The sequence below is a fragment of the Giraffa tippelskirchi genome, chromosome X (genome assembly GCF_054371585.1).
Source record: "Giraffa tippelskirchi isolate mGirTip1 chromosome X, T2T-mGirTip1v1.2.pri, whole genome shotgun sequence".
In the NCBI taxonomy this organism is placed as follows: Eukaryota; Metazoa; Chordata; class Mammalia; order Artiodactyla; family Giraffidae; genus Giraffa; species Giraffa tippelskirchi.
The window spans coordinates 153,310,022-153,336,080 of NC_137289.1; the positions used below are offsets into that span (position 1 = coordinate 153,310,022).

General features: G+C 50.1%; 1 protein-coding gene across 1 annotated transcript; it reads left to right on the forward strand.

Moving 5' to 3' along the window:
• Positions 1-1,864: 1,864 nt before the first annotated feature.
• Positions 1,865-23,425, forward strand: LOC145536218 (cytokine receptor-like factor 2). Its single transcript, XM_081565076.1, has 8 exons — positions 1,865-2,014; positions 6,995-7,097; positions 9,040-9,203; positions 10,453-10,586; positions 11,383-11,545; positions 12,856-12,961; positions 15,421-15,505; positions 21,270-23,425. The coding sequence occupies exons 1-8, from the start codon at positions 1,933-1,935 to the stop codon at positions 21,543-21,545; spliced, it is 1,113 nt and encodes a 370-aa protein (XP_081421202.1). The 5' UTR covers positions 1,865-1,932; the 3' UTR covers positions 21,546-23,425.
• The last annotated feature ends 2,634 nt before the right edge of the window (positions 23,426-26,059 follow it).

Below are 26,059 nucleotides of genomic sequence, written 5' to 3' on the forward strand. Positions count from 1 at the left end.
AGGTGGTTGGATGGCATCACCGACTCGATGGACATGAGTTTCAGCAAGCTCCGGGAGTTGGTGATGGACAGGGAGGCCTGGCGTGCTGCAGTCCATGGGGTCGCAAAGAGTCGGACACGACTGAGTGACTGAACTGAAATGAACTTATTCTATCTACCTACCTACTTATTCTGTCTACTTGTTCTATCTACTTGTTCTGTCTATTTACTTATTCTATTTATCTATCTATCTACTTACTCTACACCTGGATTTTAGCCCAGAGACCACAGTGTTGAGCCTCTCACGTCCAGAAGGATGGTCATGGCTGAAGCACCCCTAGTCTGGAGCCAGGAAGACCTGAATCTCAGCCTGCATCGCAATGAACAATTTGAGGTCCATCAGCCAGGGTTCAATCCCTGTGTCAGGAAGATCCCCTGGAGGAGGGCATGGCAACCCACTCCAGTGTTCTTGCCTGGAGAATCCCATGGACAGAGGAGCCGGGTGGGCTACCGTCCATGGGGTTGCAGAGAGTCAGACACGACTGGAGTGACTTGACATGCCTGCACGCGTGCAGCCGCTGTTAGCTTCCGGAAAAGTCAGGTTCTAACTCTGAAATGCTTCTAACTCACTTTGTCCATGGCTCACAGATTCCATCAGTGGATATCTGTGAAAGGGGTTGGTAGTTTTTTTCTTTTTTTTTTTCCAATTTGTCTTAAATTTATTTCTTTGGCAGCACTGGGTCTCAGTTTCAACATGTTGGGTCTTTTGCTGCGGCCCACACCGTCTTTAGCTCTGGCGCATCGGCTTAGTTGCCCCAAGGCACGTAGAAGCTTAGCTTGCAACCAGGGATTGAAACTGTGTTCCCTGCGTTGGAAGGTGGATTCTTAACCCCTGGACCGCCAGGGAGGTCCTAGAGCTTTGCAGGTTTTTTTTTAACATGATTTTACAAGGAAGGTTATCATGCTGGGTGTTATTTTTAGTAAGAGTTGAAGAGAGTCGGGTACGACATTGACTGAACGATAACACAGGCTCCCAGGAGTGCTTCTGGATGCAGATGTGAGTTATTGTCCAGTCACTCAGCCGTGTCCAGCTCTTTGCCACCCCACGGACTGCAGCACACCAGGCCTCCCTGTCCATCACCATCTCCAGGAACTTGCTCAAACTCATGTCCATTGAGTGGGTGATGCCATCCAAGCGTCTCATCCTCTGTCGTCCCCTTCTCCTCCTGCCCTCAATCTTTCCCAGCATCGGGGTCTTTTCCAGTGAGTCAGCTCTTCGCATCAGGTGGCCAAAGCATTGGAGCTTTCACTGTCAGTCCTTCCGATGAATGTTCAGGTTTGATTTCCTTTAGGATGGACTGGTTTTATGACCTGAGGGGGTGGGGGTTAGTCGGCACCTGATGGTCAGCCCAGGCTTTGTTCTGCAGGGCAAAGCCCACTGACATATCACCCTGATAACCTCTGGGAAGTGATTCTCCATTGAGACCCTGCAGACCAGCAAACTTTGTCCCTTACGCAGACATCATGCTGTCCCATGCTTCCCTTGGTGTCATCGGCAACTGGACCAAATCTCCTTGACACTGGATGAGCAGCCAGAAAGCATCAGCGAGCTGAGACCTGCCTGGGCCTCCGTCTCCAAACACAGGACGACCACCAGGGGCTGAGAACCCTGGCTGGACAACATCCAGTATCTGATCAGCCTCTCTAGACGGTTGTATCCGGCGGGGCTGCACAAATGATCGGCGAGGCTGAAAAAATGATTCTGCATTTTTTTTTTTCCTTTCTGACCGGAGTCATCTTTTAAAATAAAAGCGTGACTGTTTCCTGTAGTCATTTCCCCAGTTTTTTTTCCGCTTTTTAAAAAAAAGGGGTGACCTTCGTACGTTAGTCATGAGCCGAAGTCCCCTTGGAGGAGTCGACCTTCTGCTCGTTGCCTCCACCTCCTGCTTCCACTATGAGGCATCTCTTTCTGCCCTGGGCGGCCGCCGCTGTCTTCTTGCTGGGACACGCGAATGCATCAGGGAAAACCAAGCCACGTAAGTCTTGCTTGCAGCCGTAGCCGCCTGTCTGTGTGAAGTGCCCTTGCTTTCAACATCTCTGCTTTTTTTTTTTTTTTTTTTACGATGTCTTCTGCAAACTCACGGTTTTCTTTGTGAAACTGACAACAGCTTTTACAGGTTTCCCTCCCTGAGTTGGGAAGACCCCCTGGAGAAGGGAATGGCTACCCACTCCAGTGTTCTTGCCTGGAGAATCCTCATGGACAGAGGAGCCTGGCGGGCTACACTCTATGGGGGTCGCAAAGAATAGGGTACGACTGAAGTCTCTACAAACCTGAGTCTGCCTGTTGTAAAGGACCCCCTATTCATTGCGTCCAGGATTACGTTCAGATGGAAAAATAAAGAAATATGAGAGACCGTGTCTAGAAAACTGAGAATCTGTGTGGTTTCACTGTGCTGTCTGCCTGCAAAGAGGTGCAAGCCTTTTGCTTAAATTAATACTTACCTTTCCGTTGTGGGGCTTCCCTGATGGTTCAGACAGTAAAGAACCCACCTGCCAGTGCAGGAGACCCAGGTTCGATCTCTGGGTTGGGAAGATGCCCTGAAGAAGGGAATGGCTACCCACTCCAGTATTCTGGCCTGGAGAATCCCCATGGACAGAGGAGCCTGGCGGGCTACCGTCCGTGGGGTCACAAAGAGTCGGTACGACTGAGTGACTGCCACTTTCACGCCCAGGTAGGAGCTGGCGATGGCATGTTCCTGACGTTCTTCTTGTGAACTGTCTGCGGGCATCACCCCACGCTAGACCACCCCTGCCCAAGGCGGCCTGTTGCCCAGCTGGTTTGGACGGGTCCTCGGGGACCTTCCGGGCTGCAGCCCTGAGGGGGTGGAAACTGTGCTTCCAGCAGACGCAGCGGGGAGAGGGAGGGAGCCTGGACGTGGAGAGTCCCCAGGCCTGACACTCACGTAATTTCCCAAGCTGTGTGCAGCGCCCACGATCTGTCTTCACAAGTCCAGATCTGGCCTCCCATCTTCCAGTGACAGACGTAAGGGAGGAGGACCTGGCTATGCTTGGCGTGGTCATGGCCACAGACTCCTTGAGGGCTGTAGCTTCCTCCTGACTCCCACTCCTGCACGTGGAGTTTGGGTGGAAAAGTACAGTTTAGACCAGCTCTGGAATCTGAACCTCTTGAAGCACAGATACAATAGTAAGATTTTGTTGTTGTTGTTCAGTTGCTCAGTCGTGTCCGACTCTCTGCGACCCCATGGACTGCAGCACGCCAGGCCTTCCTGTCCATCACCAACTCCCGGAGTTTACCCAAACTCATGTCCATTGAGTCGGTGATGCCATCCAACCATCTCATCCTCTGTCGTCCCCTTCTCCTCCTGCCCTCAATCTTTCCCAGCATCAGGGTCTTTTCCAATGAGTCCGTTCTTCGCATCAGGTGGCCGAAGCATTGGAGTTTCAGCTTCATCATCAGTCCTTCCAATGAATATTCAGGACTGATTTCCTTTAGGAGGGACTGGTTGGATCTCCTTGCTGTCCAAGGGACTCTTAAGAGTCTTCTCCAACACCACAGTTCAAAAGCATCAATTCTTCAGCGCTCAGCCTTCTTTACGGTCCAACTCTCACATCCATACATGACTACTGGGAAAATCATAGCTTTGACTAGACGGACCTTTGTTGGCAAAGTGACATCTCTGCTTTTTAATACGCTGTCTAGGTTTGTCGTTGCTTTTCTTTCAAGGACATGGGAATATGGAGAGACCTTGAAAGGGCGGAGGGCTCATTCCCCTGTGAAGCTGGGCTCACTCAGAACCTTCGTAGGAACTTCCTGGGAAAATGCAGGACTCACTTTATGAATGGCCTTTGTTTGCCTGAGGTCATTACAGATGTGAGACCCTAAGAACCCACTGGGCATGGTCTTAATAAAGCAGCCCCTCTTCCCACCCAAGGTCCCAGAGTTGTGTCACGAGACCCCTCAGGGGACATTTCTACCCAATCGATCCATTTTTAACCAACAGAGTCAGACTTAATGGCTGCAGTGGACTATCAGATAGTATTTCCATCCGAGGCCACCATGTGTTGACGGCAGGGCTACTGAGCTACTGATGAGGCACCTTTGCCATCCAAAAAATGTCCTTGAACTTGCAAGGAAAATGCATCCTCCCCCAGCCCTGGGGACCAGACATCCGAGGTCACGGTGTCCCAGAGCTGAGTTCTCTCCAGAGTCTCCAGGGAAGGGTCCTCACCGCCTCTTCCAGCTTCTGGGGGCTCCAGGGCATCGTCCCTGGGCTGGTGGCCGCCTCCCTCCCGTCTCCGCCTCCGTCTCCACGTGGCTTCTCTATGTCCTTGTCTCCCCTCTTCTGTGTCTTATAAGGACCTTGTCATGGGGTTTAGGCCACCCCCATCCAGGAGGGCCTCATCTCAGACCCTCCCCTTCATCACACCTGCAAAGACCCCATTTCTTAATGAGGTCCTCTCCCCAGATTCTGGGGTGAGCATGTAAGCATGCCATTTGGAGAGCCGCAGTTCAAGCCCTGCAGGATCTGTTCAAGGGATGCTAACATTGGAGAGAGAGGGGGCTCCTTTTCTGTTTGACAGGTCTTGCTGTAGTTGTAAGGAGAGGGAGGTCGTCGAAGCTGACGACCCGGTAGCCAGTCTGAGTCCGTGGCAGAGACGCGGGACAAAGGAACGGCTCTCAAGATGCTATTGTTTATTTTATCTATGTCTTTACTTTTGGGCGTTGCTGGGTCTTCGCTGCTGTGCCCCTGAGTTCACGAGCTGCTGTAGAAGAAGGTGGTGTGGGCAAGAGATGGAGTGTGTGTGAGGAAGCACGGGTATGTTGCTGAGTCGCTCGGTCATATCTGACTCTCTGTGACCCCGTGGACTGTAGTCCGCCAGGCTCCTCTGTCCATGGGGTTCTCCAGGCAAGAATACTGGAGTGGGTTGCTATGCCCTCCTCCAGGGGATCTTCCCCACCCAGGGATTGAACATGCATCTCTTATGTCTCCTGTATTGGCTCCTGTATTAGGTGGATTCTTTACCATTAGTGCCACCTGGGAAGCTAGTGAGATGAAATTATATATGTATATGTAGGTATAGATATGGAGAAGGAAATGGCACCCCCACTCCAGTATTCTTGCCTGGAGAATACCAGGGGCAGAGGAGCCTGGTGGGCTACAGTCCTTGGGGTTGCAAAGAGTCGGACACAACTGAAGCGACTTAGCAGCAGCAGCATGTATAGATATAAAACCCGTGTGGTATCTGTTATAGCCAAGGCTGCTTGAACCGCTGCAACTCACTTGGATGGAAAAAGACCCCAGGACTGTACATCAAATGATGTAACGTATGCCGATTCCCCCCACGACTCACACCCCTTTGGAAATACCCAGCGGGGCTGGGCTCAAAGTCCCTCTGAGCGCCCGAGCTCGCTGGAACAAATGCCTCTGATTCATCCATCATGTTTTCGATACGCTCTCCAAAATGGGAAGCAGGTTCTACCCCTGCGGGCAGGCGAGGAATTCTTGGTATTTACAAGATGTGTCTGCCTATCGGAGACCCGCAGCTGGTATGTTTGTTCATGTCCAGATTGCTCGCGACCTTGGTGGGTTTCTGAGAAAAAGTTAAGAAAAACAAAACAAAAAAACCCCAGAGGTTACAGAACCAGTCATGTTACAAAAGCCCCCAGACCTTTCAGAACCGTCTGGATCTATGTGATAGGAGGCTCCCGTTTTCAAGACCTTCTCCCTGGGGGTTCCTTGCTCACCAGTGATAGATGACAAAGTCTGTGTCAGATGTGAGGAGGATCCGGGGGAAATGAAATTAGGCAAAAAAGGTGTATCGGGGCCGGGGCGGGGGGGTGACGTTCTGGTTAACAGCTTTGTTGGGCTGTTAATTCACAGGCCCGATGATTCAGCTCTTTAAAGCACACAACCCGATCCTTTTTTAAAAAATAAAACGTTTCTTTTTTAATAGAAGGATAATCGCTTTACAGAATTTTTAGTTGAAGCAGAGCTGATGCATGAGCGTCCCCGGTGGCCCAGCGGTCAAGGTTCCGCCTGCAAAGCGGCGGCCACAGAAAGCTCGGGTTCGATTTCTGAGGGGGGAAGATCCCCTGGAGGAGGGCGTAGCAGTTGACTGCAGTGTTCTTGCCTGGAGAATCCCACGGACAGAGGAGCCCGGCGGGCTGTAGTCCACGGGGTCGCAGAGAGTCGGACACGACTGAGCACGCGTGCTCGCAGGCATAGCCCATGCATCACATATGAATATCACTTAATATAAATTAATATAACTTGCAGCATAGTGAGTCTCCTCTTTGAAAAGCCATGCTCCCTTTACAGTTATTATAAAATGTTTTTTATACTCCCTTTGAAGAACTGCATCATTCTTGTATTGAAAGTGTGAAACACAGAGACTCTGGACACACGGTAAAAATATAAAATGTCTTGATGATTATAGATAGCTAGCTAGATAGCTGTACATATTTACATAGATAGTTACCTAGATAGATGCCATAGATGATAGGTGATTGATAGATATATAAATACAGATAGTAGATGGATAATAACTTGAGGATATAATGATGATGATGACAGCTAACATGTTCCAATGCCAATATTCTGGCTGCGTGCATGCTTAGCGACTCAGTCGTGTCCGACTCTTTGTGGCCCCATGGACTGTAGCCCCCCAGGCTCCTCTGTCCATGGGATTCTCCAGGCCAGAATACTGGAGTGGGGTGCCACTTCCTCCTCCAGGGGATCTTCCCGGCCCAGGGATCGAACCCACGTTTCCTGTGACTTCCGCATTGCGGGTGGCTTCTTAACCCACTGAGCCATCACGGAAGGCCAATATTCTGGTCATACTGGGCTAAATAAGATACACCATCAAATTTTTTTTTTAAGAAAACACCGTATCATTGTTGCGAGTGCTGAGATCATTTTACAAATTTCAAAGTCTTTCCAGCATCGCCTCAGAGTCCTCTCCGTGTGTCTTTTTTTTCTTTGTTTTCTGCACAGGAAACGCGTTGCAACTTCAGGTGATCAACTTTAATTTTGAAACCGTGCAGGTTACGTGGAACGCAAGTGCATACGCTGGGATGAATTTCACGTTCATTTACAAGTAAGTGCCGTCACTGGGATTCATTTCAGGCTCGTCTGCAAGTAAGCCCCCTCTCACCCCACCCTGGCTCCCCAGAAAACCATGACTTTGGCTAAAGCATTTCCCCTAGGAAGATGGCACCGAGGGGGCCAGCCAGGAAGGGAAGGTGTGAGGAACCGTAAGTGAAATGTGAATGTGAGTGTGTGCCCTCTGGACCCCCCCAGTATTACCACAAGCACAGCTGCAGCTCCCAGACCTTTTAACCTTCTAGTCTCGCTCAAAACCACCTGGATTCTCACAGGACGTGCACAGAGCGGGCTGACCCCGTGGGGCTCTCTGCAACGTCCCAGCAGCTGTCTTTGCCTGCGTCTCTGTTGCCTTCAACTATATTCCCTGCTTACCAGGGGCCGCCTTCCAAAAAAAATAAACACATCTCCTCCTTTCATAGGGCGCTTTGCCTTGCCTGACTCAATGACCTGGGTGCCCACGTGGGAGGCAGGGGTTTTTTTCCAACGAATTTGGTCTCAGTTCCGTAAAGAGTGAGGTGTTTGGTGAGGGCTTGAGTTGTTGCCATCTGATAAAACACGAGATAGGCGGGAAGGCGAACAGAAGAGGGAAGTTTTTAAGATGTATTTGTTAGGAAAGTAAGACTCACGGGGCAAACAAAAAAGTGTCGGATGGTATAGGTGGTCTCACAGATAGCTCGTTTTGTTTTTTTTCTCTCCCAAGCAGCTGTTCTGTCATACAGGAGATAATTCTTGATCTCATCACAGATTGGGGTTGAAGACTTAAGGATGGAGCGTAAACCCATCTCGGCTTCCTGTTAATACACTGCAGGGTAGTCTCAAAGGTTTATCCAGTTTCGGCACATCCGTATTAAAAGCACATCCTTGAATCAAGGGCTTGGTTGCTCTGGAGGTCAATTATTTATTGATACCAGTTTATTAATTGCTCATGGTATTGATATGTGGCAGCAATTATTATTATTGATACCATTAATAGTATCCTAGATGGTCTCAACAAACTACCACAAGCTGAGTAACTTGGAACAATGGCAAAAAAAATGTATCCTCCATGAGTCCTGAGACCCAGACATCTGAGGTCAGGGGTCCCAGGGCTGAGCTCCGTCCAGAGGCTCCAGTAGAGGGTCCTCCTCGCCTCTTCCGGCTTCTGGGGGCTCCTGGCGTCCGTCCCTGGGCTGGTGCCCGCCTCCCTCCTGTCTCCGCCTTCATCTCCACGTGGCTTCTCCTCTGTGTCCATGTCTCTCCTCTTGTGTGTCTTATAAGGACCCTGTTGTGGGGTTTAGGGCCACCGCCATCCAGGAGGGCCTCATCTCAGACCCTTCACTCCATCACCTCTGCAGAGACCCTGTTTCTTAATAAGGTTTTGTTCACAGGTTCCGGGTTAGCGGGTAGGCGTGCCCTTTGCAGAGCCACCATTCAACCCCTACGGGATCTATCGAAGGGGAATCAACATTTGAGAGAGGGGAGGCTCCTTGTCTGTTTTGACAGGTCTTGCTGTAGTCGTAAGGGGAGGGAGGTCATCGAAGCACATGACCCGGTATGCAATCTGAGTCCGTGGCAGAGACGCGGGGCAAAGGAACGGCCCTTGAGATGCTATTTAGTTTTTACTTTATTTACGTGTATGACGTTGGCTGTGCTGAGCCTTTGCCGCTGTGTGGAATTGTCTCCAGTTGTCGCGCGCCACCTTCCCCTGTCGTGGAGCACACACACTGTACGTTCATGGGCTTCACTAGTCACAGCCTGCGGGTGCTAGAGGGTAGGATCCGTCGGTTCACGGCCTTAGCTGCTCGGCGGCACGAGGGATCTTTCCGTCCCAGGGATCGAACCTGAGTCTCCTGCATCGGCAGGCGGGTTCTTTACCACTGAGCCACCAGGGAAGCCCCAAGAGGTTATTTTGAAGGGCCCTACATGACTGAGTGATTCTCTTTTTAAAATTACAGACTAGATAAAAATGAGGACTACAAACCGTGCTCCAACTATATCCTGCAGCAAGGCTACAGGGCCGGGTGCCTCCTGGAGGTGCAAAGAGATGGACCGCTATATTTTTCCATCCGGAATGGAACACAGCCTCTCCTCACCAAGGACCTAGCGATTAGCGCTTACCGTACGTATTAAGGACCTTGAAGGCTGACTATGCTTCTTGGGTTAGGAGACATTGTACAAATGGCGTGAACCAGTCTCTCCAAAGATTCCTGTTTTGGTCTACGTTTCTGTGATGTAATGGTCCTTTCTTTCTTTTTTTTTTTTGAGGGCTGGAATGTCAGAGGTCCCTGTTAAAATCCAACGTGAGGTTCGACCCTTGGGTTGGGAAGATCCCCTGGAGAAGGAAATGGCAACCCACTCCAGTGTTCTTGCCTGGAGAATCCCATGGACAGAGGAGCCTGGTGGGGCTACAGTCCATGGGGTCGCAAGAGTCGGACATGACTTACCGACTCAGCAACAACAATATCGCCGATTAACAATGCTGTGATGACTCCAGGTGGACAGCTGAGGGACTCAGCCATACATATACATGTATCAATTCTCCCCTAAACTCCCCTCCCATCCAGGCTGCCACACGACATGGAGCAGAGCTCCCTGTGCAGGTCCTTGTGGGTTCTCCATGTTAAACACAGCAGTGTGTCCATGTCCATCCCAGACTCCCTGACTATCCCTTCCCCCATCCTTCCCCCTGGGAACCATAAGGTTATTACAGAGTATTGAGCAGAGTTCCCTGTGCTGGACAGAAGGTCCCTGTGGGTTCTCCATGTTAAACACAGCAGTGTGTCCATGTCCATCCCAGATTCCCTGACTATCCCTTCCCGCATCCTTTCCCCCTGGTAACCCTAAGTACCTTCTCTAAGTCTATCTCTTTCTGTTTTGTAACTACATTCATTTGTATCGTGTCTTTTTAGATTCTGCATATAACGGATGCCATAGGATAAGTTTTTGCCTCTCTGTCTGACTAACTTTGTTCAATTCCACGGTCTCTACAACCTCATCTTATCTTAAACCGTTACCTCTGTAATGATCCTCTTTCCAGAGATCGTGAAGGGCTAGGGGCCAGGAGTTCAAGGCATCTTTTTCTGGTGGGAACACAATTCATTTCATGACCCATCCCGAAAACTTTCTCCACCAGTTTCAGGGGAGCTCCTTTCCATGAGACCCCCACGGGTCCTTGGAGAGCTGGGTAACCCTTCCAATTGCCCATGTGCTAAAGACAAGGAAAGCTCATGTCTCATGAAGTATTGGGGAAAGGATGGGGAGCAGGCAGAGAGGAAAGTGAATCGAAGCCCAGGGACCGCTGTGAGTTCAGAGATGGGCCATGTTTATCTTCTCAGAGGTGTTAGTCACCGTGCTCTTTCCGTTCTTAGTGAAACCCAGAACGCCCGGCGACCTGAGCTTCCAGTGGCGTGAGGAAGCCGTGATGGTGACCTGCCCCAATCTGGGATACAACGATCTCCAGTATGAAGTCCAGTACAAGACCGTCTTTGACACGGAGTGGCAGGTGAGGGGACATGGTCTCGGGTCGGGTGTGAGTAGGCGTCCCTGGGATGGAGAGACAGAGAGACACCAATATCCAGACTTGTTTGGGCTTCCCTAGTGGCTCAGACGCTAAACAATCCTCCTGCAATGCAGCAGACCCGGGTTCGATCCCTGGGTCGTGAAGATCCCCTGGAGAAAGACATGGCAAACCCACTCCAGGATTCTTGCTTGGAGAATTCCACGGACAGAGAGGAGCCTGGTGGGCGACAGTCCCCAGGGTCGCAGAGAGTCGGGCACGACTGAGCGGCTAACACTTTCTTTTTCACTTTCCCTGGTGGTCCAGTGGTTAGGAATCCGCCTTGCAAAGCAGGCCACGTGGGTGGGTTCCATCCCTGGTCCACGAACCCAGGATTCCCAGGCGTCTGGGAAACTCAGCCCATGAGGCAATGACTGAGCCCGTGTTCTGCAATGAAGCTCCCACGTGCTGCAACTGAGACCTGACGCAGCAAAATAAATAAATACATTTTTTTTAAATTTACTTTTGTAAAAAGGAAGAACTTAGAAAATCTTCAAAAGCTTCTTTCATCATATTTGTTATGGTGGATTTATTTCCTTTTTGGAGGGAAAGGCAGAGCTGTCTCCGCATTTTTTTTTTTTTTTTTTGGCTGTTGTTTTGAGGATAAACGTCTGCCCAGAGAGAAGTGAAACAGGAGGAGGAAGTCCTGGAAGCAGGAATCTCGTGAGCATCTCTGGTACAAGATGAGCCGTCAGGGTAAAGCCTCAGTCATGGCTCATCGTGTGTGTTTTGTCCGCTCCAGTCCGCAGAGGCAGAAACTTGTAATGTTACCATCGGCGGTTTGGATACTGAGAAGTGTTATTTCTTCCGGGCCAGGGTGAAAGCCCTGGAGTTCAGCTACGGCTCGGACACATACCCCAGTGACTGGTCAGAGGTGACGCACCAGCAGAGGGGTGAGCTGAGAGGTAATGCTTCTCACGCAGCGTCGCTGCCCGACAGGGGCCAGTGGGCTACGTGCGGGGAGGGTGGAGTGGGGCTCCTGAAAACATGGATGGTCCTAAGGCCTTCTGCAGAGGTCACTGTGGAAGCAATGCCTCTTCCTGTGGCCGTTATCATCAGACCAAGCTTCACTTTTATTTCTATTGACCCAGCAAGAATAATAAGTGTTATTTATGAATGTTGTTGGGCTTCCCTGGTGGCTCAGCTGGTAAAGAATCCGCCTGCAATGCGGGAGACCTGGGTTTGATCCCTGGGTCGGGAAGATTCCCCTGGAGAAGGGAGAGGCTACCCACTCCAGTATTCTGGCCTGGAGAATCCCATGGATGGTATAGTCCGTGGTGTCACAAAGAGTCAGACATGACTGAATGTTGTTCCGTGGATATAGGTATAGAGACGTAGATAGATCTATAGATAAATAGATGATAAATGGTTGTTAGACCATAGATGCTTAATGGATAGATGATAGATGATGATAGGTTACAGATATAGGAAAGCAGGGGTTTCCCCAATGGCTTAGTGGTAAAGAATCTGCCTACAATGGAGGAAACGGGGGTTCAATCCCTCAGTGGGGAAGATCCCCTGAAGGAGGGCATGGCAACCCACTCCAGTGTTCTTGCCTGGAGAATCCCATGGACTGAGGAGCCTGGTGGGCTACAGTCCATGGGGTGGCAGAGTCAGACACGACTGAAGTGACTTAGGACGCAGGTGTAGATAAGTTGATGCTAGACAGATGGCAGAGACAGATAGATGAGATATATAGATCAACACAGATGCATGACAGGCGGTGGACAAGCCGATGGATAATAGATAATAGACAGATAGATGATAGACAGGTGCGTGGATGCCTGCTCATTCTCTTCAGTCGTGTCCGACTCTGAGACTCCGTGGACTGTAGCCCGCCAGGCTCCTCTGTCCATGGGATTCTCCAGGCCAGAATACTGGAGTGGGTTGCCATTTCCTTCTCCGGGGCACCTTCCCGACCCAGGGTTCGAACCCAGGTCTCTTACGTCTCCTGCATTGGCAGGCGGATTCTTTACTGCTGCCCAGGGGGGAGGTCCCAGGGAGACAGATAGATGATAGACGGACGGAGGTGAGTCTGTGCTCCCTTCTGCCCGACGTTTGCGTCTCCAGTGGACCCGCCTTTCCTTCCAGGATGTTTCACACCAAAATCAAGATCTGCCGACCCTGACGTTTCTCGAGGGAAAGCGGCGGGCGATTAGAGCGCCACCCGGTCTCGTGTTGAAAACTTCACAGCCCTCATTCTGTTTCCCTTCAGATTCGTGCTGGGAAAACAGCCTTTTCCCCAGATTTATTTTAATTGCTGGCATGGTCTCCTCCCTGACAGTCTTCCTTCTGCTTCTGTCTCTATGGAAGCTACACAGGTAAGGATGTCCCCACCGGAATCCTCAGATGCATGGGCTCTGGTTTCCATATATAGTGAGTTGGGGGAAAAAAAAATTGTGTGGTGTGGTTATTTAGCTGAATATCACTTTCTCTCTAATGTACATGGCATATGACAAGAAAACGGAGAGGTGAATAGTGCCAAAGGTGCGGAGATACCTGCAGAATTTATTGAGGAATATTCTCTTGGAGACCATAGGATGCAGGAATGTTCATTCCTATGAGTGTTACTGCTGTTCAATCACTCAGTCGTGTCCGACTCATTGCGACCCCAGGGACTGCAGCACGTCAGGCCTCTCTGTCCATCACCAACTCCCGGAGTTTACTCAAACTCATGTCCGTTGAGTCGATGATGCCATCCAACCATCTCATCCTCTGTCATCCCCTTCTCCTCCCACCTTCAATCTTCCCCAGCATCAGGGTCTTTTCCAATGAGTCGGTTCTTCGCACCAGGTAGCCAAAGTATTGGAGTTTCAGCTTCAGCATCAGTCCTTCCAATGAATATTCAGGACAGATTTCCTTTAGGATTGGTTTGATCTCCTTTCTGTTCAAGGATTCTCAAGAGTCTTCTCCAACACCACAGTTTGAAAGCATCAATTCTTCAGCCCTCAGCCTTCTTTACTGTCCAGTTCTCACATCTGTACATGACTACTGGAAAAAACACACCTATGACTATCCAGACCTTTGTCAGTGATGTCTCTGCTTTTTAATAGTTGGTCTAAGTTTATTGTAGTTACCTTGCTTCAGACGCACACTCCACTGAGCTCTGTCCGCCTATCATATTAGAATGACAAGCATGTAGAACATATTTTAATTTTTATTGACATTTATTAAACTGGACAACCTGGTGAGTGATGTGATGAGATAAGCAAAGTTTGTCTGGTTTGTAAATCCAGTTACAGATACACCAAAACAAGATTCTTTGAAACTGTAGAAAGCCTTTCAAAAATATGATATTAAAATAGTTCTCTCTCTTATCCTTCCAGGCAATAAATTTAACTGCTGCCATTTCCAGCTTTATTCAAGCTTAGTTGTGCCAGGCATTTGATTGTGGAGGATGTTTGAAGGGACTGATGCCCAGGACTGTGGGCGCCATCTTTATTTCTTCGATTGCCGTTTCCATAGCAACAAGGGGAGTGCTGCATAGCAAAAGATGGGGTGCCATTCTGGACCACTCTCACTGGGTCTGAGCCAGGCTGAGTTAGACAGTTTCAAGGACCTTCCCTCATGGCTGGATAGAGCATGGGGGTAATTCTCTTAATTCTTGCCCACGGCCCATTAATTCTTCAGTCTAGATTTCCCGCTTTCACCAGCTCAGACAGATGTCATCTTCATCATTCTCTGTTGGGGAATAGAGGCGGTAGGGAGTCAGGAGGAGATGAAGCAGTCAGATAGGGGTGTCGACAAGCGACGGGTCTGCTGTTTTTTGCTCTTCTTGTTATTTTGCTTTGGGTGCTTTTAATTCAAAACTGAAATCACCCCACAAGGAATCCGAGGAATACACTTCTTGGGGGGAAACAGACTCCTCCTGTCTTTAAGAAAGCTTCTGTTACAGTGAGTGGTCTAATGGATCGTATTATATTCCCGGAGCTGCCATAACAAGGGACCAAAGACTGAGGGCTCAAACAACAGACCTGTATTTCTCCCAGTCCTGGAGGCTGGAGCCTGAGGTCCCGGCGTGGGCAGGACTGGTTCCTCCCGAGGCCTCTCTCCTGGGCGTGTAGACGGCCATCTCCTCCGAGTCCTCACGTGCTCCTCCGTCTGTGTGTGTGTGTGTCTGTGTCTTGACCTCCTCTTATTATAAGGATCCCACTCCCGTTGGATTAGCATCCTATCAGATGAGAGCTTCTCTTAGGCTCTGTTCCTAGGGGCCTGCAAATTAAACTGGCCAAAGACAGTAATAGAAGAATATGTCTATATTTCTTTTCTGATGCAATATTTTTAAGTGCACAAGTCATTCACAGGAAGCAAGTGAACACCTAACCAGGCATTTCATCTGGAGACTTTTATAGCATTTTAACAAAGGGCAATAATCTGTGGAAAAGTCACTAGACAAGGGAACAGGGAGTCTGAATGGGCATAAATTGTGAGGAAGTGATTAAGAGATGTGTGAGACCAACTGCACGCAGATGAAGCTTGTCTGAATGGAATCGTCTTGACACCATCTTGGTGATATGATTCACTGTCCATTTCCTGCTACAGGAGAGGGCCCACTTTTATGAATGGAATCATTGCTTTAATCAGGAGGGAAACTGATGCTCTCCTTTCAGGCAGATGGGGGAGGGCAGAGAGCGTCTCCTGGCTCTGCTTTTTCCGCCAAGGTGCTGAGACCCCGAGATCCATATGCAGCTGTCGTGGGTCCCTGGTGGGGGTCTTTCCACTTGGATGCCCTGTTTGGGGGTGCCAGCCCGTCTGAACAGACTGTCCATGTCCATTTCAGGATTAAGAAGGTTCTCATGCCCAGCGTTCCTGATCCCAAGTTCTCCTTCTTGGGGCTCTTTGAATCCCACCAAGGTAACTTCCAGGTAAGCAGCGTCTCCTTGTGCAAGCTTGCTCTGGGCGGCCCTAGTATCACCCCTCTGCAATATTTTATTTTTTCTGCTTAGAGGTATTTTTTTAATCAACTTTTTATTTTGCTTTGGGGTATAGCCTATTAATGACAGTTTCAGCTGGACACCAAAGAGACTCAGCCATACACGTACATGTATCCATTCTCCCCCAAACTCCCCTCCCATCCAGGCTGCCACGTGACATTGAGCAGAGTTCCCTGTGCTGTCCAGCAGGTCCTTGCTAGTTCTCCATGTTAAATACAGCAGCGTGTCCATGCCCATCCCAAACTCCCTGACTATCCTTTCCCCACACCCTTCCCTTCTTAGTTCAGTCGCTCAGTCGTGTCCGACTCTTTGCGACCCCATGAATCGCAGCACGCCAGACCTCCCTGCCCATCACCAACTCCCGGAGTTTACCCAAACCCATGTCCATCGAGTCGGTGATGCCATCCAACCATCTCATCCTCTGTCGTCCCCTTCTCCTCCTGCCCCCAATCCTACCCAGCATCAGGGTCTTTTCCAATGAGTCAACTCTTCGCATGAGGTGGCCAAAGTATTGGAGTTTCAGCTTCAACATCAGTCCTTCCAATGAACACCCAGGACTGATCTCCTGTAGGATGGACTGGTTGGATCTCCTTGCAGTCACTCTCAAGAGTCTTCTCCAACACCACAGTTCAAAAGCATCAATTCTTCGGCGCTCAGCTTTCTTCACCGTCCAACTCGCACATCCATACATGACCACTGGAAAAACCATAGCCTTGACTAGACGGACCTTTGTTGGCAAAGTAATGTCTCTGCTTTTAAATATGCTATCTAGATTGGTCATAACCTTCCTTCCAAGGAGTAAGCGTCTTTTAATTTCATGGCTGCAATCACCAGCAGCAGTGATTTTGGAGCCCAGAAAAATAAAGTCTGCCACTGTTTCCACTGTTTCCCCATCTATCTGCCATGAAGTGATAGGACTAGATGCCATGATCTTAGTTTTCTGAATGTTGAGTTTTAAGCCAACTTTTTCACTCTCCTCTTTCACTTTCATTGAGAGGCTCTTTAGCTCTTCTTCGCTTTCCGCCGTAAGGGTGGTGTCATCTGCATATCTGAGGTTATTGATATTTCTCCCGGCAATCTTGATTCTAGCTTGTGTTTCTTCCAGCCCAGCATTTCTCATGATGTACTCTGCATATAAGTTAAATAAGCAGGGTGACAATATACAGCCTTGACGTACTCCTTTTCCTATTTGGAACCAGTCTGTTGTTCCATGTCCAGTTCGAACTGTTGCTTCCTGACCTGCATACAGGTTTCTCAAGAGACAGGTCAGATGGTCTGGTATTCCCATCTCTTGAAGAATTTTCCACAGTTTAATGTGATCCACACAGTCAAAGGCTTTGGCATAGTCAATAAGGCAGAAGTAGATGTTTTTCTGAAACTCTCTTGCTTTTTCGATGATCCAGCGGATGTTGGCAGTTTGATCTCTGGTTCCTCTGCCTTTTCTAAAACCAGCTTGAACATCTGGAAGTTCACAGTTCACATATTGCTGAAGCCAGGCTTGGAGAATTTTGAGCATTACTTTACTAGCGTGTGAGATGAGTGCAATTGTGCAGTAGTTCGAGCATTCTTTGGCATTGCCTTTCTTTGGGATTGGAATGAAAACTGACTTTTTCTAGTCCTGTGGCCATAGCTGAGTTTTCCAGATTTGCTGGCATATTGAGCGCAGCACTTTCACAGCATCATCTTTCAGGATTTGAAATAACTCAACTGGAATTCCATCACCTCCACTAGCTTTGTTCGTAGTGATGCTTTCTAAGGCCCACTTGACTTCACATTCCAGGATGTCTGGCTCTAGGTGAGTGATCACACCATCATGATTATCTGGGTCGTGAAGATCTTTTTTGTACAGTTCTTCTGTGTATTCTTGCCACCTCTTCTTAATATCTTCTACCTCTGTTAGGTCCATACCATTTCTGTCCTTGATCGAGCCCATCTTTGCCTGAAATGTTCCCTTGGTATCTCTAATTTTCTTGACGAGATCTCTAGTCTTTCCCATTCTGTTGTTTTCCTCTATTTCTTTGCATTGATCACTGAGGAAGGCTTTCTTATCTCTCCTTGCTATTCTTTGGAACTCTGCATTCAGATGGGAATATCTTTCCTTTTCTCCTTTGCTTAAATTGAAGAAAGTAGGGAAAACCACTAGACCATTCAGGTATGACCTAAATCAAATCCCTTATGATTATACAGTAGAAGTGAGAAATAGATTTAAGGGACTAGATCTGATAGACAGAGTGCCTGATGAACTATGGACAGAGGTTCGTGACACTGTACAGGAGAAAGGGATCAAGACCATCCCCAAGAAAAAGAAATGCAAAAAAGCAAAATGGCTGTCTGAGGAGGCCTTACGAATAGCTGGGAAAAGAAGAGAAGCGAAAAGCAAAGGAGAAAAGGAAAGATATTCCTTCTCTTCTAGCAACCATAAATTCATTCTCTGAGCCTGTGAGCCTGTTTTGTACATAAGCTCATTTGTATCATTTCTTTTTAGAGTCTGCATATAAGGGATGTCATATGATATTTCTCCTTCTCTGTGACTTAACTTCATTTAGTATGATAATCTCTAGGTCCATCTCTGTTGCTTCAAAGGGCATTTATTTCATCCTTTTGATGAGTAAGCAACATTCCAGTGTGTATATATTTACCACATGTCCTTTACCGGGGGCTTTCCCGGTGGCTGAGATGGTAAAGAATCCGCCTGCAAAACAGGAGGCCTGGGTTCGATGCCTGGATCGGGAAGATCCTCTGGAGAAGGAGATGTGTGCTCATTACTGTGTCGACGGACACTTAGGCCGCATCTGTATCGGGGCCACTGAAAGCAGAGTTGCAATGAACATTGGAGCTGATTCACCATTAATGAAAAAGAAAAAAAAAAAAAAAGCAAACCAACAAACGGCTTTTATTCCTCTTTGAACGCCTGGGAGCCTCTTCGAATCCGAAAGCAGCAGTTTACTGTTTTTCTCTTTCGGTCAGAGAAAGTGGATCCAAGGGTCTCCGAGGGCGGCTTCTCTTGAAATCAGCTTCAGATCGGTGTCCCCTCCGCCCCAGGACCATGGGATTTTCCAGCCTCCTCGCCTTCCGATCTTATCAGGAGGTTCCGTTCTTACTCCGCTCCCACTGCAGGGGGCCGTCAGCGAAACCTGCATTTCCGCTTTTCAACGTTTATGGTCGTTAATGTCCTTCCTGTGATAAACGCTTACGGGGGGTGGGGGGCCGAGGAGGAGCTGGGGACCACGGAGCGAAGGGGGGTCCGGCTCCCCCCATCACCAGGCGTGGATTTTATAGGACGCCGGGATCAGAGCGCTGTGCATTCCCCGGGGCTGCCATAAACCTGGGGGTGCAAAGCATCATACACTCATCCTCCCCCCGGTCCTGGGGGCCACATGTCTGAGATCAAGGGGTCCCAGGGCTGAGCTCCCTGCAGAGGCTCCAGGGGAGGCTCCTCCCCGCCTCTTCCAGCTTCTGGGGGCTCCGGGCATCGTCCCTGGGCTGGTGGCCGCCTCCCTCCCGTCTCCGCCTCCGTCTCCACGTGGCTTCTCCTCTGTGTCGGTGTCTCCCCTCTTCTGTGTCTTATGAGGACCCCGTCATGGGGTTTAGGGCACCCCCATCCAGGAGGAACCTCATCTCAGACCCTTCGCTCCATCACCTCTGCAGAGACCTTGCTTCCAAATTAAGTCCTGTTCCCAGGTTCTGAGGGGTAGCCCTTGGGTAGATCATTATTTTGGAAACAGCGCACTGTTTCGCTTCCTTTTGTTTGTTTGTTTGCTTGTTTTTTGGCTCAGTTGCTTCAGTTGTATCCAGCTCTTTGCAACCCCATCGATTGCAGCCCCCGAGGCCCCTCTGTCCATGGGATTCTCCAGGCAAGAATGCTGAAGTGGGTTGCCATTTCCTTCTTCAGGGGATCGTCCCGACTCAGGGATTGAACTCTATCTCTTAGGTCCTCTGCATTGGCAGGCGTTTTTTGTTTTTTCCCACCACTATTGCCACCTGGGAAGTCCATTCAGCTTCCTAGAGGAGCAAAGTGAATTGTAAAACTAATTAGGTGTAGGAGATGAGAAAAAAAAAAAAAAAGAATTCTTCTACTCTCTTAAGTGTTGCCCCTGGGGCCCTGCAAATTAAACCGACCAGAAAGATTAAAGAGAGAGACCTGAACACCCCCAAGATGTAGTTAGACCTTGGGGCTGATTTGCTATTTTAGCAAAGGATGATAGAGTGTTTGGAAGAGACCAGGCAAAGGAAAAGGGGTTGGGGACCTGTGAGTGGCAGGTGAGATGTGAGGACGTGTCTCGGAAATGCATGAGAAGTGAGGGGTGTTTAGTAAGATTTTATGCAGACTCAGGCTCTTTCAGGTGATAAGCATTGTCTCTGGAGTTGGAAGGGACCGGGTGACTCTTCCAAATGTACATTTACTTTCCCAAAGGGGCATCAGTTAATATTAATATCAATTTTAGCGAGGATTAGTGGAGAGCAGAGAACACCCTCTACAGCGCTTCGTACTTAACTGCCTTCAGGTCAGCATCCTCCGCACGTCAAAGGGGCAGATTTGGGAGTGGTGTCCCGGTCCCCTTCAAGGGAGAGCAAAGGGGATTATAACAGAATTGAGGACAGGGAATCTCAATTTTTTCAAAAATTGGGGCTAGAAGAAGGAGCCGGGGAGGGATGTGAGAAGGGAGTGAGGAGTCCCCTTGAGGAGGACAGTCCCATGGAGCTCCCAGCCTCAGGAAGTCTTGGGTCACCTGTTAGAAATTCAGCGTCCGCCCCCTCGGACCTGCTGACAGAAGGTCATCCTTCTGAAAGGTCGTCACTCTGATCTCAGACAATATACCTGGGGATGGAGAACGGATCTGGGTTTCTGAAAAGACGATCAGGCGCCCTCGTGTGTCCGGAGTGACCACAGGCCGGCGCGTTGAGGCTGATGACAAAAGGCAGGTGTGCAAACCACAGGATTCCGTACAGAGACGCTAGACACGAGAGCTTTTTTGCCCCAACCGGGGAAAGCGTCCCTGCCAGGGATGTGTGTGAAGATGCACCAGCTCCGAAGGCGGGGCTTTTCGGCGCAGAGTCTGAGCCACAATAATTTTTTTAATTAAAAAAATTTTTAACACCAAAAACGTTTTGTATTGGGGTATAGATGATGAACAATGTGAACAGCAAGTGGACTCAGCCATCCATATACATGTATCCATTCTCCCCCAAACTCCCCTCCCATCCAGGCTGCCATGTGACATTGAGCAGAGTTCTCTGTGCCGTCCAGCAGGTCCTTGTTGGTTCTCCATGTGAAATACAGCAGTGTGTCCATGTCCATCCCAGACTCCCTGACTATCCCTTCCCCCATCCTTCTCCCTGGGAACCATGAGGTTATTACAGAGTATTGAGCAGAGTTCCCTGTGCTGTCCAGCAGGTCCTCGATGGCTATCCATTTAAAATATAACAGTGTGTCCATGGCCTTCCTGAATTCCATAACCGTCCCTTTTCCCTAGCAACCGTACGTTCATTTTCTACACCTTTGAGTCTCTTTCTGTTTTGCCAGTAAGTTTATGTGTATCATTTCTCTTTAGATTTCACAGGAAAGGGATATCGTATATTTTTCCCTCTCTGTCTGACTTACTTTATTCAGTATGACACCCTTTAGGTCCATCCATGTTGATGCAAATGGTATTTCATGCTTTCTAATGTGAGCCACAGCATTTCATCCTTGCAGGAGTGGATCAAAGACACACAGAACGTGGCGTCCTTGAACAAAATGGAAGACGGGGAGCTGGAGTGTGCCCCAGAAGACGCCGTGGTCGTCCAGCCGACCGAGACCGAGAAGCCCAAGACCGTGGTGATGACGAGCCCGTTGTACCCACAGACCGCGGAGGAAGAGGCTGCCGGGGACTCCGGCCAGCTCCCTGGCCAGCCGCCCCAGGGCCGTGGAGTGGTCTCTCTTGGGGATTTCGCGTTTGTGATGGGCGACAACTCTTACATGATGTTATGAGGGGGTGCAAACTCACAAGCCAACATCCCAATCTACACTGATGTTTGAGGACCTGGGAGAACATCTCGGGGGCCCAAAAAAACCCCGCCATGAACGGGACTCCCCGGAACCAAGGATGCTGATGTCTAAAGTCACGCAGTGCCCCAACGCCCCAACCCGTATGTGAGCTCACCCAGGGCCCCTACACCCCCAACCAACGCATCCCATTCATGCCGACATCCAACGGCTTGCAGGTGGACTGCCTGTAGGTGGCAGACGCTTGGTTGGGCTGGTTCTTGCTGACACCTGGCTCACGTAAACCGTAAGGGAAGATGACCAAGGCCACCCTGCTTTGCACAGGCCCACCCTCCCGCTCCTGTCCTGTCCATATTTCCACTCACAAGTGGTTCCTGGACCATCTGTCACTCATCACACGTACCCAACAAGCGAGGCCGCAGAACACCCGCTTTACGGACACCAGCCACCCGCCTCCTGCCCCGGAGGAGGCACAAAAGCCCCTTTCTGCAATCACTGAGGCATTTTAGGAACCAGGGTTTTATTTAACTAGGGACTCAGGACCTTGCTCCTGGGAGATATTTGAATGTAAAGGAGCTCTGCAGTAACACTCAAAGCCTCCCAGGGTGAATGTACATTACTGGTTTTTTTTTAATATGTTGAAAATTTTTAACAAGTGTGTGCATGAGAACTATGGCAGAATGTAAGCGGGCTGCTGCTGTTCGTGGAGACGGGAGAATAGCAGTTTGATCCCCTTAGACTTCAGATACAGGAGCTTTCTAGTCGTCTAGAGGACTGACTTCTCCGTTTTTTGTTTTTGTTTTTTTGTTCAGGCTGGCACTGAGTTTATCTTGTCTGTGTCTGCAGGATGCAGTCAACAAGCTTGATCAGATAACCTGGAGGGGTGTGTGTGTGTGTGTGTGTGTGTCTGTGTGGTGTCGAGGATGTCTAATTTAGCAGAATGTCTCCCCACCCTAGAACACCCCTCCACAAAGGTAGAAATGGAGAGAAAACACCTTTATCAGTGGACAAACAGCAAGCCAGTGTGAAGTGAGAATATCTCCTGCCATGTCAAATAAAGGAGACATGTCACGCCATCAGCGATTTCTCCCCTCCAAATGCGAATGTTGGTCAGTCGCCAAAGCGTGTCTGACCGTTTGCGACCCCATGGACTACAGCACGCCAGGCCTCCCTGTCCATCACCAACTCCCGGAGTTTACTCAAACTCACGTCCATGGACTCAGTGATGCCATCCAACCATCTCATCCTCTGTCGTCCCCTTCTCCTCCCGCCTTCAATCTTTCCCAGCATCAGGGTCTTTTCCAATGAGTCAGCTCTTCATATCAGGTGGGCAGAGGACTGGAGCTTCAGCTTCAGCATCAGTCCTTCCAGTGAATATTCGGGACTGATTTCCTTTAGGATGGACTGATTGGATCTCCTTGAAGTCCAAGGGACAAATACGAATGTGAGCTCCCAAAACTAGGATCCAGAAGATGCCACCCCACACCCCACACCCCACGGTGATCAGTAAGGGGCTGAGGAGCTGGGGGGAAATGCACGAATCAGCCATCCCTGACCTCTTTCACTCCTTAAGGTAAACAAGGAAACAGGCTTGGCCCCAGACAGCAGAGTTGCATTTGAAAGGAGTGAATTCAGTGAGCCCACACGCTTGCATCCTCCCACAGATAGAAGACTCAGTTCCTGCCCTTGATACCTGATCTTTGACCTTCAGACCGCCTGCTCCCTTTGTTGCAAACATGCATACAGCCTGACTCCCCCTCCCAGCTCCTCGGAGCTGTTTCCTCAGAGCTGCAGAGATGCTGTCCCCGGGGCTTGGGGTCCTACACACATTCCCACCAAATAAAATAACCCTCTGGTTTCAGGTGCTCACTGATTTTTAGTTGACACCAGAATGCAACACCCATCGCAGGAGGCCCGCTTGACAGGGTATTGCAAACAGAGAAAGACTCTCATCCCATTTTTTTCAGCTCAGCCGCCCATTCCTGGGCAGTTTCCAGAAAACACGGCTACGTGTCTTGTATCTGTGGGATGTGGGTTTTGCAATCTGGGGCCAGTTTTCCAGCTGCAATCAGTCCCCGAGCCTGTCCCCGAAGGCTGGGCATCCACCTGATCGCTCCTGGTATGGAAGGGTCATTCCTGGGTCAGAGGTGGTGTGCAGGGTGGCCAGCTGGGGAGCAGGGACCCCAAAAGTCACTGATCGGCGAGGCAGATCCCAAGGTGGGCGGTAGCGTAGGGGCCGGGGACTTTGCGAGGCAAGAGAAAGTTTAGAACATCCTGTTTTAGAAAAACCGGTTTGTTCTGAAACCACTGCATGCCACGGCCCCGAACAGTTCAGAGAAAGGAAGGTATGAATGCATTTTAGCAGCCCTGCTCAGAGCTCTCACGGGCGCCCTGGGTTTGACCCTGTTTCCAGTGCTGGTCTCCAGACAGGCATCGATGAATCGAGGGAGGCAGGACCCCTCTCCCCATCCCTATGTGGGATGGGTTTCAACACTCGACCACTTCTTTTCTTTTCTTAACTGATTCATGTTTGACTGAAGGATGATTATAACATTGTGTCGGTCTCTGGCCTACATCCACATGCATCGGCCTCGTGCTGTGCTGTGCTAAGAGGCTTCAGTCGTGTCCGACTCTTTGCGACCTCGTGGACTGTAGCCCACCAGGCTCCTCTGTCCATGGGATTCTCCAGGCAAGAATGCTGGAGTGGGTTGCCCTGCCCTCCTCCAGGGATCTTCCCCAACCAGGGATCGAACTCGCATCTCATGCATCGGCAGGCAGATTCTTTAAGGGGATCAGCTATAGGTATATGTATGTCCCCTTCCTCTTGAGTCTCCCTCACACTCACCCCACCCCACCCCTCTAGGGTGTCACGGAGCTATGGTTTGAGTCCCCTGAGTCAAAGAGCAGATTATGAACTTTTCCTCCTTTATTGAGTTATAGCCAGTTAATGGTACTGTGATGGTTGCAAGTGGACAGCGAAGGGACTCAGCCGTACATATATGTGTACCCATTCTCCCCCAGACTCCCCTCCCATCCAGGCTGCCACGTGACATTGAGCAGAGCTCCCTGTCCTGTCCAGCAGGTCCTTGGTGGTTCCCCATGTTAAATACAGCAGTGTGTCCATGTCCATCCCAAACTCCCTGACTATCCCTTCCCCCATCCTTCCCCCTGGGAACCATAAGGTTATTACAGAGTATTGAGCAGAGTTCCCTGTGCTGTCCAGCAGGTCCTTGCTGGTTCTCCACGTTAAACACAGCAGTGTGTCCATGTCCATCCCAGACTCCCTAACTATCCGTTCCCCCACCCTTCCCCCTGGGAACCATAAGTGACCTTTTGGTACCAGATCTGATTTACACTCTGGGCTGAGCTCCGCTATGTCAGAAACCTTGTCATTTCAGGTATGAGATAAAGCTACACTTACCCTTACAGGACTAAGGTTTAGGTCCTCATGGCTCAGTGAGTTAAGAATCTGCCTGCAATGTGGGAGACCCAGGTTTGGTCCCTGGGTGGGGAAGATGCCCTGGAGGAGGACGTGGCAACCCACTCCAGTGTTCTTGCCTGGAGAATCCCATGGACAGAGGAGCCTGGCGGGCTACAGTCCACGGGGTCACAAACAGTCAGACATGACTGACTGACCAAGCGTATGGCTGAAACCCTGGAGAAGGGGACCAGGGGTCCTGCCCCTTGGTGGACTGTGGAATGAGGGGACCCAGACCCCTTTCCAGGGAGCTCCAGTGTCCGTCTTCATGCAGAGGATCAGCCGTGGGGTGTTGGGGACCTCAGTGAGGTTTAGAATTCCTGCTCCTTAGAGCCACCAGCACCCTCTCCGGCCGGGTAGGGGGTGGGGTTGTGCTCTGAGGCTTGGGGGGTCTCAGGAAGGGGCCCAGCAGATGGCCCTGCCCGTTTGTCACCGAGTTGCAGGCCAAAGGCTCTGCTGGAACAAAGACTGGTCTCCCTGGAGGGGTGGTCTCCCTCCCTCATTCAGGACGCACACGCCAGCCGTGAAAACACAACGCTGCTAAACCTGCCCTGCGCCCCACGCCGGAGCTCCGTGATGACCAGTTCCAAGGATGGAAGTCAGGACAAGGGACTCTACCGCCAACTCCCCCGCACTCCGACACAGCACCGGAGCGATTCTTCTCACATTTTGACTTCTTTTTTGGGAGGGGATGTCCTTGACGCCAAGCTCCTAACACACCCCAAGACAGGGGCTGTTGTACAGGAAGGTCATGACTCAGAGATGCTATCTACCCTCTCTTTCCGGCTACTCCTTCTCCTCACCTCGCCTTGTTTTCCCTGCGTCCCTGGGGGGCATGTTTATCACCCTAATCAACCTTGGAAATGACTCTCACGGGCTTTAGCCGCACACCCCTGAAAACCCCAGCTGAGCGCCCATGTGCCCGGCGGTCCCAGACGGTGGGAAAAGGCAGATGGAATGTTTTTGCACAAAGGGCATACGTCCACTCTCCCAGTGGCCCGGGAACGCAGCCCGGCGTGGG

Coding starts and splice junctions, on each gene's coding strand:
- LOC145536218 (XM_081565076.1), top strand. CDS start 1,933: ATGAGGCATCTCTTTCTGCCCTGGGCGGCCGCCGCTGTCTTCTTGCTG. Junction 2,015..6,994: donor ATCAGGGAAAACCAAGCCAC/GTAAGTCTTGCT, acceptor TTTTCTGCACAG/GAAACGCGTTGCAACTTCAG. Junction 10,587..11,382: donor TCTTTGACACGGAGTGGCAG/GTGAGGGGACAT, acceptor TGTCCGCTCCAG/TCCGCAGAGGCAGAAACTTG.